Source organism: Vidua chalybeata, chromosome Z (genome assembly GCF_026979565.1).
Source record: "Vidua chalybeata isolate OUT-0048 chromosome Z, bVidCha1 merged haplotype, whole genome shotgun sequence".
Classification (NCBI taxonomy): Eukaryota; Metazoa; Chordata; class Aves; order Passeriformes; family Viduidae; genus Vidua; species Vidua chalybeata.
The window spans coordinates 28,008,386-28,030,010 of record NC_071570.1 but is presented as its reverse complement, the minus strand read 5'-3'; the positions used below and the strand labels follow the sequence as shown (position 1 = coordinate 28,030,010).

Here is a 21,625-nt window from a genome sequence, read left to right as displayed (position 1 = left end):
AAGTGTGGTTTTTCTTCAGATGAGGAATTCCAGGGCAGTTTAAGAGCTTGTGTTTATATAAAGCAGAAAATTTTCATATTTGAAATAAAAAAAAAGATTTGGACACCCAAGTGCAGTAAGAGAAATACATGTTCAGGAAGGAATAATGCTGGCTAGCTGTTTGAAGGAAGAGTAATCATAGCAGCCCTGTTGAGAAAGTATTTGTCACTGTCCAAGGATATGCACAGCCTGCTACAAAAATATTAAAATGAGACCCAGTATGGTTAGTTTATTTGGGCAAGCATCAAACTTGTAATATTTCTTCCTTTCATAATCACTTGGTTTTCCTTTCCACAAAGCAGCACAACCCCAGGACATTCTGAATGATTCTGGTATTGCATGTCCATTTGCACACCTATCATTGCTTCAATGAACTTGGAAACCTCGTCAATTAATTTGGTGTGTATGTTCTAGAAACACTTGCTTACCAACATGGTAATAACTTCTCTTAATATTTCAGAGTCTTGCTGCTGCAGTAGGAGAAACAGAATGTCTTCTCATTTTCAGGAAAAATTGAGACTACTTTCTCATTAAGAATATGTCTATGCTTTTGACAGTATCCTGATGTATAAGAAATACTCCTTTTAGGGTACCCTGTCTTACCCTCTTGAGTTAGCTGACCTGATTTATTCCATAAAACTTAAAGAATATGCTAAATGGAAAGTGCCACCATGGATACTGGCAGCAGCTGTATGTAGTCTCCATGCACAATTTTTCGTCTTTTCATTAAAAATGTGATCTTCCAGAAAACTTCTCCTTTCCTACCATGAGGCTCATCTTTGTTATTCAGGAATTTTATCAAGAGATAGCTATTATTCATCACCTGGCTGTCTCAAAGAATTCTAGAAAATTTTTGAAAATCTCAACAAATTGGGCTTTTTGGCTCTTTCTTAGAATGCTGTCTAGTGATCTATGCTTTTTTTAAAAAAAAAAACATTTTGGTGGCTGTCATATTTACTGCCTTTATCTTCAGCCATTTATTCCATACCTCAAAATCATATTTGCCATTTAATAATTCTCTGCTCTTAAGACTGATTTAACTAATAGGTTACCCATGAGACTTTGAGGTTTAGGCACAAGTCTTAAAAAAGTATTATCTGGTTCTGGTGACCTGTTGCTGATTTCATTATGTGTTCTGAGACTTTTTTTGATGCTGGATTAAACTTTCAGGAAAAATAAGCTTTCAAATTAACATAACAAATGAAATACAGGATACAAGTGGAGAGAAATTAAAGTCCTCAGATACTAGTAGCCTACCAGAAAAAGGTTTAAAGACAGTAAGGTTTTTTTCACTTACTTGCGTAGTAAGTGAAGTTCTGATTGAAAATAATGGTTGAGGTTGTGCCACACAGAAAGTAGCCTTTGTACCTTGTATATATACATTGAGTGCAAAATTTCTTCATACGCTGCTGCCAAAGAGATTTAGAAGCTGCTGGAGAAGCTTCTGATATTTTTGCAGAATCATTTCACTCTTAAGCTGATCATATTAAGATAATGGTCTGTATAAAAGCAATAGGACACAAAAACAAATTTGTGGCCACTCTAGCAATTAGTGTAGTGTCAAGATGAGAAATGTGAAGCCAATTTTTTTTCCAGCCAGAGAAACCAGGCTCTATCCTTAACAAATTATTTTAATCTTTCAGGTTTAAGAGGGCATATATTTCTAAATTGCTGCTTTAGCTATTTTCTGGAAGAGGTGCATGTAGCATAGAAATAAAGCCTCATATGGCAGTTCCATGTGCAATTTCATGATTTAGTGTTCAGTATAGGCAGTTCTAATTCAATGAATTTGTTCTTTAACTTGACTGATGTCAATGAACATTCTAGAGATGAACACAGTATTTCTACTGTTTCTTTTCTAATTAACTATTGAAATTATAAATGCAGTTAACATTTGGGAAGATGTCAGTATGATTTCAGTCATGAAAGAAAAAAGTACATTGAAAGCTTTCCCAGCTCATGGTGACCACATTAGGCTTCAGAAGCAGATTATTTTTTGTTTGAGGCGGGTAAAACTGAATTTGAAAGCAGCTATGCAAGGCAGTTTGTCCCTATTATTAGCTGTCTCTGAGATGAGTTTCTTAGAACTACCAGCAATAGATCATGCTTCATTGCGTTTTCATTTTCCTGACATATAAAGAGTGTGTATTAAGATATGTATTAAGATTAAGTGCTTGAAAGGTATGTCACTGTGTAACTCATTTAAATGAATATCTAATAAGGAGAATTTTTTTTTAAATTACTGACAGAATTTGACATTGTGAAATGCAAAGTACAGCATTCTGTTCTGCATCTAATGTATTATTTCACGCCTACTCTTTCTCTCTCTTTTCTTTTTTTTATTCTATAAACATATGTACCTTCAGTTTGCTGAAAAATTTCAGGAGTTCAAAGAAGCTGCGCGAATAGCAAAGGAAAAATCCCATGAAAAGATGGAGCTAACAAGTACACCCTCTCAAGTAAGTCTTATTGCCTGATTCAAACATCATACTTCTTGTCTGTGCTACTTACTGTTACTGTTCCTTACATACATAGGTATTAAAAATTAAGGGGCAATTTCTCAGTTACTGTGAATCCTCTCATTGGTCAGCAAGAATGTCAAGAAGTCTTAAAAATACATTTAACATATACTGCAAGCAAGTCAATGGAACTTGCTCTAAAATAAAATTGTGTGGTTTTTAAATTCCTGTTCCTTTATTTCACATTTCCCAAGAAAATGAATAAACATGTTTATGTAAATGAACTGTACGAAACACTTTTTGTATTATTTCCTATTGTATCCACAAAACTTCTGGTGGTGCAGTGTAAATAACATTTATATAACAATAATTGCACCAAAAATAAAGGTGGAAACAGCAAACCATTTTTACTTATTTCCTACTGTGTAGTTTTCTCTTGTGAGATGCATTGAAGGAAGATGATAGATTCACAGGCTGGTTTTGGTGTTTTATTACAGTTAGCTGTGATGTACAGTAAGAGTTTATAAAAGATATCTCAAAACACGAACTGAGGTAATCTAGGCACAATTGGAGAGTCACTTACTATACTCACATTTACATTAGTTATGGCTAAAATTAATTATGAATATTTAGAATCTGCATTGGAAAAAGAGAGTCCTTGAGGCTTTTATGCCCCATCACTCCTGTATCCCCCCTGCCCACGATTTTATATATATCTATATAATAGTTAGCTATTTGCTTTGTTTTAAGCAGTAGTGAAGACAAATGCAATTCCTTCTCTCGGGGAGTGCAACAACTTTAAAACTACAGCAGGGATTCCTGAGTTGAGTAGACTGAACCTTTTTTCTGGGGAGTCTTTTCATTGAATTAGTCTATCTTCAGTGCTTTTTACTGTAATAGGCTCCTGCTCTTTGATGGAGTAAGGATGGCAGGCAGTTTGCAGCATGCTGCACAAATAATTTTGTTGCTACCAGAAAGCTGCATCTGATGTCTTACCAAGACAAGTCAGTGGAAATCAGAACATACACAATGAACAAGTCTCATGTTGTTTTTCCAGTAAGCATTTTGCCCAAACACTAGGCTGGCTTTTGCTATTAATGGGAAACTGTTTACTCCACTGAAACTGAAAAAAAAATAAGGCAGGGAAAGTAAGTTTACTTTACTGTCTCTAATTTTTTGATAAATTCTACGGAGACAATGGAAGTATGTATTTCAATATTATACACTTGTCAATAATACACACTTGACTTTAGAAACAGTGAAGTGCTTCACCCAGGCCTCTAGTTACTTGATGTTATAGGCAAAAAAATTATTATGCTTCTCTTTGATACGTTGATTAATATTTTGGACTCAGAAGTTAAATCTGATGCTGTCACGTGGAGTGACTTATTGCATGGTTTGGATGTAAATTTGAGCTATTCACTCAGAGACAAGATGCTTTTGTCTTGCAGCTCATCAGGGTTAAAACTTTCTCTGAAACTGTGTGAGCTATTAATGTTGTTCATTTTCCTGTACAGAGGTATTTTTGCATTTGAAACCTAACATTTTATGCTGTAAGCAGTTTCAGAAATGTTACTCTGAGTGATTCTATAATGCCTATTGAGGGCTGCAACTTCATTATGGCACACTTAAGAATAATTTTCTATTCAGGCCTTAATTTTCTTCTATTGGCTTTTCACTGTGTTGGTAAGCTAGTGTATTATTCTGAGTAATACAGTTAGTGGAAGTGCTGACACATGAGCATAGTAGTGTTCACATCCTAGTTCCCTAGAGGGAAGGGAATCAAAACAAGAACTTCAGAGTTTAGAGCAGATTAGAAGCAATGGCATCATGACAAACTCCAGTAGTTCTGTGGTACTGGGCTCATTCAGTTGGATTTATGACTGGGAGGAGGACGGGTGCTTGGTACTAGGGAGGGAAGTTGGGACCATAGAGACATTTGAAAGAGCACCTGCTCTCATTTTCATCATCTGCTAAAAGGTGGCTGCAAAGCAAACAGTTCAATTGTTGTCTGTCTGAATAGTTTTATAGCTCTTCTTTCCTTTTGCATAATGATCTACTGCAGAGGGGGAGAGGGAAAGAGAAAGGATATTTTTAATGGTCAGTAAACGCCTTGCAGGAACCTGGCTTTTTCAGTAGAGCTTTGGTGGCATTGACAGAAAGAACATGGGGAGGTTTATGAACTCTGTAATGACAATTCAGTTATCTAAAAGGATCAGTTTCTCTGCAGTCTTGGACGTGCAGATATCTTTCCGTGTTAAATTAGTAATAAGTAGGAAAATATGCATATCAAAGCTGGAAAATATAAACATCAAACTTAATTTGAATGTTTTCTTTCTCTTGGTGCAGCTTTAAAAAATGTCCTTATTATTTGCCAGTTAATTCAAGTACTAGATATGGTACATTTCCCACCCTCTCTACTACAGAATTCTAGAAGAGTAAAAGTACACATTTCTGCCTCAGTATGCCCTTACAGATTGAATCTTTATGAAATATCTCTACAACTAATGTAACAAAACACTGCACAAGACATTTGCTGTCCACAATTGTTTGATGCAAGCCTGAGTATACCTCTGCTACATGTGAGTTTCAACTCTGAATGCCATGCAATAACTTGGGAATCTGCAGAGAAATAAAAATCAAGAGATAACAGCAAAAATATCTCAGAAAATTGGTATGTATTTGTAGTTCGAATATTAAGCAGACTCTATCCATGTTAAAACTTCAGAGCAATTTTGCCTTAAGTCCACTGAAATAGGTTGATTGTGTCAGGTGTTATGTGCTTTAGTAAAGTGCTGCTCCTATAAAGCTCCTCAATAGCCAGGAAGTAGAAGTTCCGTGAGTTTTTTGATATTTTGTTTCATTTGATGGAATATATTCTTCGGATTTTTTTTTTTTTTTTTTTAGTGTGGGAAACACATGGCAGAAAGAAAACCATACATAGCCTAATTTGCAGTTACTTTATAGCAGGAGTGCCTTGTCCCCTAAGCAATGCTGCTGCTAATTTTAAACTCTTCATTCTCCCTGTTTCTTTAATACTCTCTGTTCTCCGCCTGCCTACCAGCAGGCTTTACTTTAATTTTCCACAATATCAGATAATAGATAAAATCACCATTTACCTTAACTATAAAGAGAACTTAACTTGCTCAGAGAAAGACAGTGGCCTAGACCACCAAATTAGAAGAGAGATGCTGCTTTTTTATATGTAAGTCCCATTGAGTGCCCTGGGCTTTTTCGAGATGAAGAGTAGCGTACTGTTTCTGTTTCAGAGAACCTGTACTTTAAAGCCATCTGTATGAAGACAGATTCATATAATAGTACACAATTTATCTATATCTGGTATGTCTGGAGGCTTTGGTCTAAAAAGAAGTTTTCTATTTTGGGACTTCTAAGACCACCTATGCACATAGCTGTACCATCTAGTGTCCATTTATCTGAGCCTTAGGTAATAAAAACTTGCAGTCCTCTTACTATGTTTACATAAAACTGAAATACTGGATCGCCTGCTTTGCCACCTATTTCCCAAATCCATCTTGTAATATAGAAAATCATTTTACTTTTGTCATAAAACTCATGGGTCTTGCAGTGGCAAACCACCCATTTCTCAGTTACTAGCTTCACCATGCAATTACACTTAGACCTGGAATTCACTGAGCTGCATGAAGCAATAGCCTGACAATTGTGTCCACCTACCTGCACCCCTTTCTTTTAATTTAAAGTAACCTTAATTAGGTTTAAGTGCAGAACCAAATAGAGCAGTTTGTACAGTTTGCAGTTGCACCCTCTCTGTCTTGAGAGATCTCACCCCAATCAGTTGGCATCTGAACCTCAGTTCTTTTTTTCTAAAGATGACTGTGCTCTGATAGTTATTTTTTTGACCCAGGCCATTTCAGATTAAGACCTTTTTTGGTTTCTGAAATTGTGGGTGGGTAAATTATTTAAAATAGTCTTGTCTGTGATTCTGAGCCTTTCCTATGCAAGCTATTAGGAATAACTATTGCCTGAAAAATTTTCCAATCACACGATTTTTAGTGAAAGAAATGGTTTGTTTTGGCAAAATTATCCTGGTTTATAATTTTTTTGTCTTTTTCTCTGTAGAAGTACAAAATTCACTTAAAGCTTGTGAAAAAGGTCACTTTCTGGGATGTTATATGAATTTTTGCGACAAATACTGCAACAAATGTTTCATACATGTTAGGGTGGCAGTAGCCAGCAGACTTATGCCACTGCCAGGCAGTGCAGGGAAGCACTATGAAGAATAGCTGTGCCAGGGAGGTGTATGGAATCCTTACTGAGACAACAGTATAATACTCAATATCTAAACATACTGGATTTTTTTTTGTTTGTTTGTTCATTATTTTAGAACCACTAACTTCTATTTTTCTGCTCCTTATTGTTATCACTAAAAAGTGGTTTGATACGTGCTGTAATGTCTACTTGTTTTACTTTAAGGACTCTTCTGTAAGTGCATGTGGGTTTTTTTTTAAGATGTTGAAATATAAGATGTCTTTTGATGAATACCCCACTATTATGTTTAGTTTAAATAGTAAATATCACAATGTCATGCCCAATTTTGTAAAATCTGGAGTGGACATGTGAAGTTATAATGGAATGCAATTAAAACTTAATTACAGATGCACAACTCACAAAATGTTTCTAAAATACTTTTACTCTTCTAATTAATGTAAAATGGGAACATATTATTTGTAAACATTTGTGAAAAATCTTTTCACTGTAAGTGGCTTTTTCTATTGTATTTGGTGCTTTGTTTGTAGTCAGGTCCATTAAAGTTGTCTGCAAATAAATTACTTATCAGGCAGCGATAGTTGTGAATATGTGAAAGCACTGATTAACCTGTACTTTTTGTGGAGGAGAAACACATTAAAAACTGATATTTCTTTTGTTCATGAATTTGCAGGCCAGAATCATTTACCTATTACATAGAATGGGATGTGTTTCTGCCTTAATTTTTGTTACTTGAATTTCATTCGTATTAGAAATCTGTGTAAGTACTTTAATGAAAAAATAGGCCTAGATGGAACTTGTAATTTTTTTTCCTTCTATTGAAATAATTCTTTTGCATTCACATTTAAAACATTTTAATGAGTAGACTCTGATTTTATGTATCTAGTAGTAGTGTTGCAGGAATTTTTACCTTAAAGATACAAACTATACAGATTTTTTAGACTGTGGTGTGTACTTTTCTTATTATACATAATGTAGTTTGAGAAAAAGAAAAAACAGAAGAAAATCTTTTAGATCCAGAAAGTTTCACTTATTGTCAATGGAAACTGTCTATCCTGTTGGATGATGATAATAAAAACAATAATAATAGTAGTAGTAGTAGTAGAAGACAAATCCATGCCATTTGTATAGAATAATTTATTTGCCTCTTTATATTATCTACTCTCTTATTTTTCATACATAAATGTACACACAAACGTACATGCTGGTGTTATGAAAAGTAATGAAAAGCACAGCAGTGCCTTCTTCTCAGAGGCAACCATGAAGTTCTTGAGGTGTCCAATTGCGTAGCCATATCTATGTGTACACCTGACTGTAGTTGGAGTATTCTCCTTCCCAGGTAATACCATGACCAGCAAGAGCTAGGCCAGGTTAACATGCCTATGAAAATTTTTTGCCTGTACTTTGCTGAACAAGTGTTCTTTACAGATAGCTCATAGGTGAAACTGGGAACACACCACAAATGCCCCTCCCACTTTCACTTTGGTTAATAAACAGCACAAAAGCTAGATTTTGAAACAAATACCAGAATTGTTTGTTCCACTGCATTAGAATGTAAAGTATGAGACAAGAATTCCAAGTGTCAAGAGTCACCTGCTGTGTATCAGAATGAAGGTGGAATGTAATTCAATGTAAGAGAGAGGTCTGTAATAAGTGGAAGGTTGGATCTTGCAAAGAATTCATAGGCCACTTGTGTTTTGTGTAAGATAAAGTGAACCTTTTGGTAATATACTTCTCTATTAAATACACATGATGAAATGTGACCATGAGGGATGCTGGAAATCTGAACACTATATTAATACTAACTAAAATTTGTGTATTGTTTAAGAATGAATGTTAGTGCTTTTTTGTACATAACCTTTCTGTGCAGGTCAGTTTCTAATTTCAATATGTTGTTTGTTTCATTTAAGGAATCAGCTGGAGGGGATATTCAGTCTCCTTTAACTCCGGAGAGCATTAACGGGACAGATGACGAGCGAGCGATGCCAGAAGTGACGCAGAACTCAGAACCAAGGGCTGAACCAACACAGAACGCATTGCCATTTACCCATAGGTACAGATTCCATTCCCACATCCTGATTAAGTGATACCTATCTCCTTCCTTGTTAAAGGGACCTTCTCCCATCTTGTTTGGGGAAACAAAGCAAACCCACCTCTCACCCCAAAAATGGACTCACTTTTGGATTTGTAATATTTTTTCTAATTAAAAAAAATACGAGAAAATGTCTTGGAATAAGATTTGGGGGAATATTATAGTTTAATCAGCCCTTGAACACTGGTTAGTGTAGGTGTCCCTTTAACAGGAATCTATATTTCAATTCTGAGCTCAATTCTGAGTAGTAAAATTACCTGCTTCATATATTCCAATTAAATTATTTTTGTACACATTCTTTAAATGGCTGATGAAACTGGATGTCAACCTTTCATTGGCAAGTTCTTGGAAGAAAAGGGACTCTTACAGCATTTTTGGATTATGAAGTTTAAAGCAGGCTTTAATTGCACAGTTCTCTGACAGTTGTAAAATTTTTCAACTTTTTTTTCAAAATACAAGAGAAGTGCAGCTCTGCTTCAGACTGAATTCTTGGTTTTTGCATTAGGAATGCTGTGCTCTGTTCTTTGAGAAAGGTAGGACTTTTTATTTAATTATACAAGTGACAAGTTACAATGGATATGTCTTGCCTATTAGAAGTAATTGTAAAAGAGTCGCTCTCAATAAAATACATACTTTATTGGGAGCATGGAGAGTAAGTGAAACATTTAATAAAGTTAGAACACATCTAGAAATACTAGATTTAATTTTAAGCATTGTGTAATTCAGCCTAAGTAGAGTTTAAGAGCTCTTAATCAAAGTTTGGGGAATATTAACACTTCAGATATGTAATGCAATTCAAAGCGAGCACAAGTGAAGCCAAAATTGTGCAGAACATCTCAGTTTTTGTAAGAGAATAATTTAAGCATCTGTAAAAAATTATATGCATTTTTCAAATGAGAAAAACCCTCTTACCCTATTTTTTTTAACAGAGTGATTCTGTTTATTTTTATACTGTCACCAGTGCATGTATTATATGTTTCAGAAGAAATGGTGCATTGTGAGAATGTTATGTGCATGGTGAAGAAGTATTACAAATGTTGCAGATCTATCAGTGCTCTGTAACAAGTTTGTTTAAACTGTTTGAGTATCAAAATTTTCTATCAATATTTTTGTGAAAGGGAGTTGTGATAAAGCCCACACATGAATAGTGTGGTTTGTTCTTTTAAAAAAATGATAGTCTGAAGATGTCCCCTCTGGTTCTGCATATGTAAATATGTTTTCTGGTATGCCAATGTAGTAAATAAGTTTGCTCTCCATTTAGCATTACTGAAGACACTTTTGAAACACTGTTGTCATTTTTAATGATATAGAGTAGAGTTTACATAACTTTTACATGCATTGCATTTTTCTATCTACTTAATGTATGCAGTGTGAGTGCCTAGTTTTAGGTTTTTGTCCTGTTGATATCAGTAGCTAGAATTAATCTTCCAACAATAACTCTGCATTTTGAGATTTACTTCTTGTTCATTCTCAAAAGACCAGTGTTTTGTCTTGCTAATGGTAGCTTAAAGTTTGTTAGTGAACTATTACTGAACAAAACCCAAGTTTATATACCTCTTTGAAATAAATTCAATTTTTTGAATAGGTAAGGATTTTATTATAAATAAATAAGTTTATTTATTTATTATAAACAAATAAATATGCATGAAACATATGCACAAAGGAGATGGAAAGTGAAGCCTCCAGGACTGTGTTAATCCCGGTTAAATTGGCATGTTTTTGTAGAGGGCTTTCATAATAATAAATTGGCAACTCTTCACACACACCTAACCGCTTGTGCTGTCTAAAAGGGTGCTCTCTGCAGGCAGTCTTCTTGCCCTGACTTACAAGGAAAAAAAATTAAAACCTTACGTCCCAATTATTGGAGACTCCCTGGGCTTCTCATGTGTCAGGAGTACAGGAAAGAACTGTGCTTTCCCTTGTTTCTTGCCTTTCTGGTGATGTGTTGTGTATGTGGCACTCCATGTGTGATGGAGAAGAGTTGCTGAACTGAGCCCTTTCCTTGTGCACCCTGGTAACTTCTGCTGATCCTGGGCCTTTTCCTTCTGCATTCTACATTTCTGCAAAGGTAAAGTTTAGTCAGTACTTCTGGGTGAGGAAGGTAATGTTGCAAGGGCATTTGAGTGTTGTCTTTTGTGGCATTTCTTTTCACTGATTTGCCTTTAGTCCAGAAACTCCTGATCAATCTCTAGGTGCTTTTCAGAAGAAAAGGCATTGTGGTTTTCCCTGCAGTGAGTTTAGCTGTAGAGCACGTGAGAGTCACCCAGGCTGGTTAACACTGCACTGAAATAACACTACCATAGGAAGTTCGTTTATTCAATAAATGGGAAAGCTCCATTATGTTCTGGCATTAATACTAGATACTTACTGTGTGTAGAATGAAAAGGTGTGGTCCTCAGTGTGTGTTGGAGCACACAGAAGCAGGTGTGGGGCAGAATAGAAGGAGCCCGTGCAGTCATGGGGCAAGTGTTGTAGCTTCATGGGCAGCTAAGATGAGGTGAGCAGCTCTGTGTGGCAGTGGTGGCTGTCCGGGTGAGAACTGTGGCAACCAAGGTTGTCAAGCACAGCAAAACCAGGTGTCTCTGTGGCAGAGGAGAGAGAGGAGTAAAGGTTTGAAGGGGGCTGCTGTCAAAACAGTGATTCAAGTAAGGGGTTTCATATCCTTATATGAATTGGAAGTCTGACAGGAGTGGAAAAGGTCAGCAATTACAGGTGTGAAGGTTGTGGTTTAGTTTATATCTTACTTCTTGTCATTTTCAATCTGCACACCCGAAAAATGTTCAGTTGGATTTTATTATAACATGTCTTTTCTGGCCAGATATATTTTCTTCTGCCCTTTAGGCCTTAGCGTAAGTAGCTTGAGAGCTTTTATTTCGGCTGCATAAGTGTAGACTACTTTGGTATTTATAGTTACTTTCTGACCCGAAAAATAAGCAGTACTCGAGTCACCAGAGTTTTACTAGAACTCTTAATAATAATATATAAATAAATAATGTCTTATTATTTCAGTAAATAGTTGTAAGAATTGAAATTAACATTCTCCAGAATATGTCTAAAATTCCATTAATACCCCTTGAGCATTAGAGTGTTGAAGTCTAGTTGCTTCAATTTAATTCTCATCTGGAAAGTCCTAATGCTCTTCACAAGCAGTGTAATTCAGATCAACTGCTTGAGAGATAAGTATACTAAACATTTACAAGTCTTGCACCAAAGATAAACTCTTGTAATTAAATATTTTGCCTTTTTTTAAGCTATGTATGATGGTTAATGTTGAACAATGAAATAGTATTACTGTGAACTCCCACATGCTATACACTGAGCACTGCTGTCATGGGTAAATATTGCCAGAACAAATGAAGTAAAATGTAACCTAAGGAATGACATTAGAACTTTTTAAAGTCTTGTCCATGACATTGATCAGTCCTTTTCTGAACAATAGCTAGTCCAAGAAGACTTTTTTCTAGCAGAATCTAGGTAATCAAATCTAACATTTAAATTAAGACTAAAAAACATACATATTTTTGTTCTATATACATATTTCTCTTCTTAAGTAAAATTTAGTTTCCTCAGATTTATTTCCTGTTTAAAAATATTTTGCACATTCTTAAAGTTTTCACATGACCAGGAATTGTCTACTATGCACCATGGGAATTAAAACTTTTATTAAACCTATTCAGTTTTAATATTTTAATTATATTTTAAGGCTGAATAGTCTATTTGGTGAACTTTGCAAGTGCTGCTTTTTTTATAACTGTTGAACTTGCTCTTTCACTCTTGAAGAGAATAAATTTGCTTATAACAAGGTTTATTCTATTTTTGACACCTTAAGAAGCTGATAAAACACATTTTCAGAAAGGAAATATAAGAGGATTCTTCTGGGACAAACTCTGAAAGTCTTCAATTTCCTGTGAACCATGACTTGTACCTGTTACCTCATTTTATTTTGTAATGCATAAACTTGGATATTGCATATTGAATAATGTTTGGATCAGATAATATATAATGTGTGTGTTTGTGCTTGTTAGTTAAAACTCATATTTTTGTATTCAAGTTTTTAATAGGGAATTTTGACTCATTGCCTTAGTGAAAATGGACTTAATTTGAATGATGCTTATATCTTAGATATGTTATTGTCTAGATAGGTTACCATTTAATAATGCTGCATGTAAATCCAATGCTGTATAACAAAGAAAAGAAAAACCAAAAAGTCTTGCTGCTAGGTCATTTCTGAGTTTTTCATTAAAAGTTGTATATAGAAATCTCTTCGGTAGATTTTTTCTCTGTGTGTATTGAAAGTACTCACTTCTACAAGTGTAAATATTATAGTTGTGTTATAGTACAGGTACTTAGTGAATCAGGCAGAACTGTTAACTTGGCTTTAAGGAAAATCTTTGAGTTAATAATTATTGGGGTATTTTGTAATTTGAATTTAAACTCAAATCCTAGTATTTAGATGTTTTAGTATAGATTATGCTTCCTTATCAGGTAGTCCTGGGGCAAATGCTGCTTTTTTAAAAATACTTGGGTTTGAATGTTATTTAACCTTATCAGAGGATTATTTATTGTTATGAGGATGCTTACAAGCTCTCTAATGAAAGCTCCTGCTCAAAGAGCAGCTATGAGATGAGATCAAACTGCTCTAAACTTTATCCACTTGGGTTTTGAAAGCTTTCTGGAATGGAAAAGGGTAAAATTGGGCATTTTTGAAAGGTTTCGGTATAACATAAAAGGCAGCAACTTTTTCACATTGCACAGTACTATAGTGAACTGTGACATTTTAGGGCACACTAGAAAAATTCTGCAAAATTCAATTGCTCATTTGAACAAGATTATTATTTCTTGTATCACATTCAGAGAAGAAACTCAGAGATTATATGTACAAGCTGTCAGTGTAAGCAATGAACTGGTTAATACAGAAACTTAGACCTAGATCTGACTTGCCCTCAGCCAGCATTTTCTGATGTTGTGAAGCCAGCTGTACTGTTCTTCCAGCCTCTTGTGCTACACTGGCATGAGCCTGGTGCTTTCCTCTCTTTTCCTGACCCAAATCCTGCTGCTTCCCAAACTCGTGCACTTCTGCCTAAGCTGCTGGAATCTAGCTCATGGAGGGTGTCCTTCAAAATAAAAGCTCCTGCTAGGAAATTAGTAATTTGAAAGGAAGGTCTCACATTGTGTTTGTGTAATTATTCTTTTTATGTCTGACTTGCCTGATTTTGTCCATTTCTGATGATTCTTTAAGATACCTTTGAAATACATAGTAAACCATTTTAATAAGGTATCTCTAGTAATGGAAGGAGAGGTAGAGAGGAAGAATGTCCATGTTGTATGTGTTGTTTAACTCTTCAAAATTAAGAAACTCTGGAACTAATAGAGCTAATTTTAACAGCTAGGGAAATGGGTGAAAGCAAAAAACTAAAAATGATCTAATGCTTAAGAGAGTAATTTCACCATCTCTCTTTGTGGACATAGGCATGTGAAATGCTTACCTCCTGAGGTTTATTTAGTGAGAATTCCAAGAGAATGATGTAAATTATATGAGTTGGGTGTCTGAAATTAGATTATATAAATACCATCCTCAGGGACAACAAAGCACACTTGAAACATACCTGTCAAGTACATTCTTAGAGAAGGAATATAATCCTTATGCAATTTATATTTTAAAAAAACCAAAACAACAAAACAAGCCAAAATCAACTTTTGCTATGTGATTTTCCTCCCTTTAATCATGTACATACGAAAGAAGAAAAAAACAAGAAAAATCTGTTAAAACCAAAAGAAAATTATCTTGCTTAAAGAATAAAATTTTAATTTTGAAGTAAATGCACTGGGTCCAAACTGTTCAAAGTATGGATGACATTAAAAACTGTTGGTACTTCCGCAATTGTAAACATTGGCTTTGTGAATTGGGATATGTGATGCTTAACACTAAATCTGATTCAGTAGGACGAGTGACTTGGGTTGGATTTTTGTGTTGCACCCATTATTTAACAATCATTACTTTTGTTAATATTCTCACAAATACAATTTTTGAACTGCATTAATTCATTTTAGGAGTCTACTCTTAAGCATGAAGTCACCTGTTTTTGTGATTTTTAGGCAGTAGTGGAGGAGCTACTTATTTATTCTAGGTTTTCCAAGTAACTTACTTGAATAACAAGCTTTTTCTATTGTGCATTTTGATACCAGAGTGAATACTTGTTAAAATTTGTAAGTGGGGTTTGTACATGTATTTGTACATATATTATTTAAAATTTGATGGATTTTGAGTTGTAAGCTTAAGCATGCCATCATCTTTTCAAAAAACATTATTCAGACTGTAGTTTTAGAAGATCTTATGTAGACAGTTGATACCTCATGTCTTCTTTACTCATCCTTCCATCATTGTTTTTGATACTGTTTTCGTGTCATTATAGGAAACCTTTCAACCAGTAGGAAGGGATTAGGTGTATGAGGATTAGGATTAAGGGGACTGGAGTACCTTCTCTGTGAAGACACACTGAGAAAGTTGTGGCTGTTGAACCTGGAGAAGAGAAGGTTGAGTGGAGACCTCATAACAACCTTCCAGTATCTGAAGGAGCCTACAGGGAAGTCAGAGAGGGGCTCTTTATCAGGAACTGTAGTGCTAGGACAGTGTAATGTAACAAAGGTGTAATGGGTACAAATGGAAAGACATGAAATTTGGTTAGATATTAGGAAAAAAATTACTTCCTTTGAACCTGGTAAGGTACTGGAGCTCAGGTTGCCCAGAGAGGTTGATGTCCCAACCTTGGCTGTGTTCAAAACCAGGTTGGACAAGGCCTTAAGCAACCTGGTTTAATGGGAGTTATCCCTGCCCCTGGCATGGGGGGTTGTGACTAGATGATCTTTAAGGTTCCCTCCAATTCTTAGCATTCTGTGATTTTATGATTCTGTAAACTGCAAACTGAACTTTCCTGAGGCACCATGAAGTAGACTAAAGTCCTGTCCATAATATATTAGAGATCTCTTTCATATGTCTTTTAAAAAATTTTTTTCAAGACTGAAAATTGTTGTTAATATCAAAGATAACAGATACACCAAAGAAATGCTGCAGGTCTCAACACACTATTCTCCAAGAAAACAAGCAAACAAACAAAAAGCTTTGAGAGGAAATAGTCACTTTGTAGAATTGCTTTTCATTTGAAACTCATCTGTGGACAGACTTAGCACTTTGAAAGCATGAAATGTCATGCTTTCTTTGCATTTGAAACTTCACTGCATACTTAGAATTTTTCAGCCTCCCATTAAAGGAACAAAACCAGAAAGCCAATAATACCTGAAGTTGCCAAGGAAGAAAAAGCCACAACAATCACATAGCTATTGATCTCTTGAGTTTCAATGGGTTTTCCAAAAGTCTTGACCTTGAGAAGAGAAACCCTTTTTAAAAAGAAAGACAGAGGGGATGTTTTGCAGGACAAACACATTTTTCCCTAAGTCTGATCACTCAAACATCATAGTCTCCTCCTCATTGGCTAAGAAAGGAGTTACATAGAAGTATTTCAATGTAACAGAAACCACCCGTGCCTGTAAATTCAGCCTAGGATTAATTCTTGATAAGAAAGCTGGGGGCTTTCTTTAGAACCTGAAATTTGGACTGTTTGTTATGAGACTTAGGGCAGTCTGTTCTGCAGGTAAGAGTATCACACAGTTTGCATCTGTCTACACATACACATGCTGTGCTTTGCCAAAGAGACCTCTTCAGTGCCCTGTCTTATGCCCCAGAAGCCACTCAGAAGTGTATGTTAGAAATAAAGTCTCCTAGTAGCTGGTGTGTAGCTGCTTCATTTCAAGTGCAAGTCCCCTTACCTTTGCCACACAAAATACAACACTTATGCAACCATCTATATGGGTAGGCAAATGCTAAAGAAACATTTCCAGACTTGTGAATTTACTATTTTCTGTCTCTAAACTGACTCTGCCATTATGGTATGTCTCTGTGAAATGCAAGAATAATCTGGTCTTGGGTTTCAGGGTACATGTTCCCATCCACATGGAAATTTACTGAAAAGGTTATACAGTTTTAGAGAAAAAGATATTGAAGAGAATTAAGATTTGTGCAGATCAATCTCCATCACTATCATATTTCAATTCTTGCATAATTTACTCATCCCAAGGTTCACTTCATGTTAACTTTGATTTTTTTAGTAAAATCAGATACACTTGTGCAACTTACTGTCAGTAGTCATGAAAGTCTGTCATGCACCTTAGTGAAGGAAATTCAAGTGTTGCTAAAGAGTTTTGATTTCAAAGTCTACAAGCTCAAAACATGTTTAAAAAAACTTCTGCAAGAGAAAACTTGGCTTTTTGTCAGTTTTTTATATTAAAATATGTTCCAACTCGTAGTGACAATGTAGTTTCAAAATACAGCTTTAAAGCTTACTCCTTTAAAGTCTACATAAACCTGCCTCCCCCAGCCATACTTTCTTGAATATTTATGAAGAGTATGTTTTAATGAGGAAACATCTCTAGCTGTTCAGTTGATCAAGTACTTGAATATCTTCACCCAGGTACTTTAAAATGAGGGTGATGATGCACTGGAACAGGCTGTCGGGAGAAGTCATGGATGCCCCATCCCTGAAAGTGTTAAAGGACAGGTTGGATGGGGGTCTGAGCAACTTGGTTTAGTGGAAGATAACCCTGCCTATGGTAGGCAGGTTGGAGCTAGGTGATCATTAAGGTCTCTTCCAAACCAAACCATACCATTCTGTGATTCTATGATAAAACAAGTAAAACAAGCCTGAATCTTTCAGTTAGAGGCTCTTTTCAACTGTAGGGTCTTTACATTTCCAAGTAACTTGGCCCCTCTACCCTGCACCAGGTATTGTGTCTGTTTTGCCTGCTCCTGTGTTCTTCTGAAACTTCCCTGTGTTGCTGTTCCTTATCGGCCTTATTTATTCTAAGAGAAAGGGCAAACTTTACACTTTTTGGGCAGTGGGTCCAAACCCAGTAGAATACTTGAAGAAAGTATTTTTTAAAAGAGGGAGAGGATAAGAAATAGCCTGTAACGGAATACACTTTTTAGCAAAAGCGAAGCTCCATTGAATGGATATATTAGTTTAGATCTTTTTTACTGATACCAACAAGTTACTCTGTCTCCTGTGTTATTTGAGGTGTAGTGGTGGATCATGAGATATGTGTGCATCTCCTATGAGAAGCTGCACATTTAGGTAGATATCTGCTTCTGAAGTTTTATGTATACTGTGTGATTATGGTTTCACTGCCGTCTAGTAGACATGATGATAAACAAACAACTATAATGACAATGTTAAAGAAAGACTAATTAATTCCTATTCTTGAAACAGTGTAGAATTCATTTTTCTCAAACTTCCAGTCAGAAAGTAAATAAATGGAACTTCATTCTTTAACACCTCATGTTAAAGATGAAGTCACTAATTTAGTCTATGGATTTTTATATTCTTTTTAGAATTTGCTCTATTACTCCCTTCCTATCTGCTCTCTCTCCTTGGACGAGAAATACATTCTGAAAACAGAAAGGGGATGGGTAGCACCATCTTCTGCAAGTATTTAAGCTTAAGAGCCAGTCTTTCATTTATTCATGATTATTAGTTTATAAGAATAGTTTTAAATATATGATATATGATAGGGGATATATTAGATATATGATAGGACAATTTGCATCTGAGTGTAAAATGTACACTGCACCAGAGTTATAAGATGCCAAGCATCTTCAGTCATGAAGCATTTCCACTTTGAATCTTGGTGAAATGTTAGCTGTGGATTCCCCTGAAGCACACGACATGGATTCTTTCATCCATGGGCTTTGCCATTTATAAAGTGCTTAGATGGTGTTAATGAAGCCCATATGGATGTCCAAGGAGCTAATTTTAGTCAATTAGATACCTCAATACTAGAGGATTAGCATGAAAGTCAAACGCAATGAGAGCTGGCTTCAGTTATTAATTTATTCTTGTGGAAAATGTGAGGTAGAAGTGCTGCTATACCTCTTGGGTTAAGAGGAGGCAGAAATAGTCTGTGAATTCAGGAGGTGTGAATGTAACTCCTGTTCCTTTGCTACCTTTCTATGCCAGAGTAAATCTTCAGAATTGACAACTGTACCTTGAGCTTGTACAGGCTCCTCCAGCGGTTGCATAGAACAGGGAGGATAGGATAGAGTTGCAAGAACACTTCCGTCCCTGGAATATTTTTCATTCACAGACACATATGTCTTAGGAGCTAACTTTGTTGTGCCTTTTGACTTCACCAGTTCAGAGCCAACATCCAGTTGTCTGTGTGGTGCAAAGAGATCATGCTGATGAAGCCACTTGCTGGTTTTAGATATTTATTGATTGGATTCAATCAAATGGATTACCTCTGCCTGCTTCATGAAAGAATGTATATATAAAAGCTGAAGTTCAACAAAAAAGATAATAGCAGTTTAGAAAACTCTCTATATTAAAAGAGTACTAATGTAGTGTATTTTTTAAAGGAATATTTCATGCTTAAATGAATCACTTATACAAAAAATAGCTTTCAATTAAGTTATTTTTTCTAGAATTTATCTGGAATTCATAAAATCTTTATGTGTGTGTATGTATGTATGCATGTAAGATATGTATATTCTTTGAGGGATCATTTTACATCCCTGCAGGACCAAGGACCAGAAGCTCTTAATTTTTACATGAAGTTAAAAGCTTAGTTTCAAGTCCAAGGTAAAAGATCCATGCTGTTTTACTTGTATGATACTTTATAAGTGTCTTGGTTTTGTAAAATGAATTAAGATTGCTAAAGATTTTCCCCTTTTTTAGTGATAGGTCAAAGTAGTAATTCCCGTGGAGAACATTATGGCCTGGGTTCTCTGGTGGAGACCCAGAAAATTCTCCCACATCCATGTGACAATGATGTCCAAAAATAACACCTGAAGGGCTTCTGTAGTGCCTGATGCTTTTCCTGCTAGATAGGCACCTAAGACTGGGTGGATGAAGTGCCATGTTGGGATACTTAACCTCTCTTAGCTTTTAAACATCTAAACCTGCTGAAGACAGGTCTCATTCACTAAACCCTCTTTCCCAGATACAGCCTTTATTTGTACTTCCTGACAGTGTTGCAATCCACAGTTTTGCTTTCTGTGTTCTATGGAGGCAACACAGTGTGATGTTCCCTGGGATTGCAATCACCCTGCCATGGCTCCCTGGTGGACTGTTTCAATTACTCTCCCTATCCTCTAGGTCAAGGTTCCTGTCCAGATAGTGTAAGCCTCAAGAAGACTAGAATAAAATCTTATTGATCAAGTAAACAGCCAAAACTGCTTTCTTCTAAGCAGGATGTGTCTAAATGTGCAAACAGCATTTAGTCTGCACCTGAACAAGTAGTTTGATTAAACGTAATTGTGTTATGTTGATTTTCTGTCACATTGTAGTAGGTAGACCCCTCGAAGTGGGACATCAATAGTGTCTTGTTCTAGCAGACATGGGTAGAGGTTAGGGACAGGCACACATAAACACAACTATTTTGTCTGTCAAAAATGTGTACTTAATATCTTTTTAATACTTAATATCTTTTTTAATATCTTTTTGAGTTTAAGAGTATTTCACAATAACACCAAACAGCCATCAAGTTTTTCTGTAATGAATTGAGTTGGCACAAATCAGCAATGAACTAGAACTAGTTTTTAAATCAGCTCTTAAGCCATTTGGCAAATGAAGCTAGAGCTGTGTGAACATGCTGAAATAAAATGTCTAGAATGTCCAGAACTCTGGTTTCTCAAGTACACAATAATAAAGCATTTTCATGAGTGGTCCACATCTCGTGATCAGCTTTGATTGTACAGTTGTTGCCTTTGCTGATTTTACTCCATGGCACTGTGATGTAATGATTCTATCCTTCTGATACGAAATGCAGAGGGTTTGGTTTCTAAATTAAAGTTAGAGTAGTGGAAACCATTCTTCTGGGAGACTGCAATCCCACAGGTAATTAAGAAGTAATTTTCTTCAAATAATGTGGTTCACACAAAAAAAACAAAACCAAACTAAAACCCTGAAAGTGAATTGACTGAATTCTACTCAGTTATTCAGCTCTAGCAGTTTGCCGGAGGAAGAAAAATAAAAGAGATTTTTCCTTTCACTATAATGCAAATAGATATTAAAATACAGTTTTGTTGTCTGAAGCCAAATGCATGTAGGTAATACATTCAGATTAATTTGACCCCATTTTAAGAAAATAGCCAAAATAATTTCCTGTGTGTGTGAAGTGTATTCTAACTGATCACTGTGTATGACTGCAAATTACCTGCACTTTATTTATTAAAGGAAATACTTTGGAATGTAAACCTAATGTAATTACATGACAACACCAATCGTGTAGCACCTTCCTTCTGTACTCTCCAGAGGTTTTAGTATTTTGGTTTAATTATTCTTTGGCACTTTAGGAATTATTTGTGTTGGGCTTACGATCAGCATCAGCATCAGCATCTCACGATCAGTGAGAGGCTGAAGAAAGCTGGCTTTCAAATATCTTCACATCATTGTATTTGTCCTACCCTTTCTCTTGTCTAGAGGCCTTATCAAGGAAAGTGAAACAGAGCTTGCAAAACTAGAAAACAAACATGCTGAAATGTGGCACACAGGCATAGCCTCATAAAAGGATGAAAGTTCAGTCTCTGCTCTGCTGTTGGTGAACTCACAACTAGAAAAACTCATGTGCAACTTCATTCTTTCCCTGTTGGGTTGTGATGAGTTAAGTAAGATGAGATAGGAGATAAGAGGGGAGCCAAGCTTTATATTTTTCTTGGAAACTGCTACATCAATTAAGTGTT

The 21,625-nt window shown here is 35.6% G+C and overlaps 1 protein-coding gene across 1 annotated transcript in view; it reads left to right on the top strand.

Moving 5' to 3' along the window:
• HOMER1 (homer scaffold protein 1) overlaps window positions 1-21,625 on the top strand; it is an 87,707-nt gene that overhangs the window by 31,467 nt on the left and 34,615 nt on the right. Inside the window, exons 4-5 of the mRNA XM_053932055.1 lie at window positions 2,406-2,498; window positions 8,654-8,796. Coding sequence (XP_053788030.1) covers window positions 2,406-2,498; window positions 8,654-8,796 — 236 coding nt within the window. The remainder of the gene's footprint in view (window positions 1-2,405; window positions 2,499-8,653; window positions 8,797-21,625) is intronic.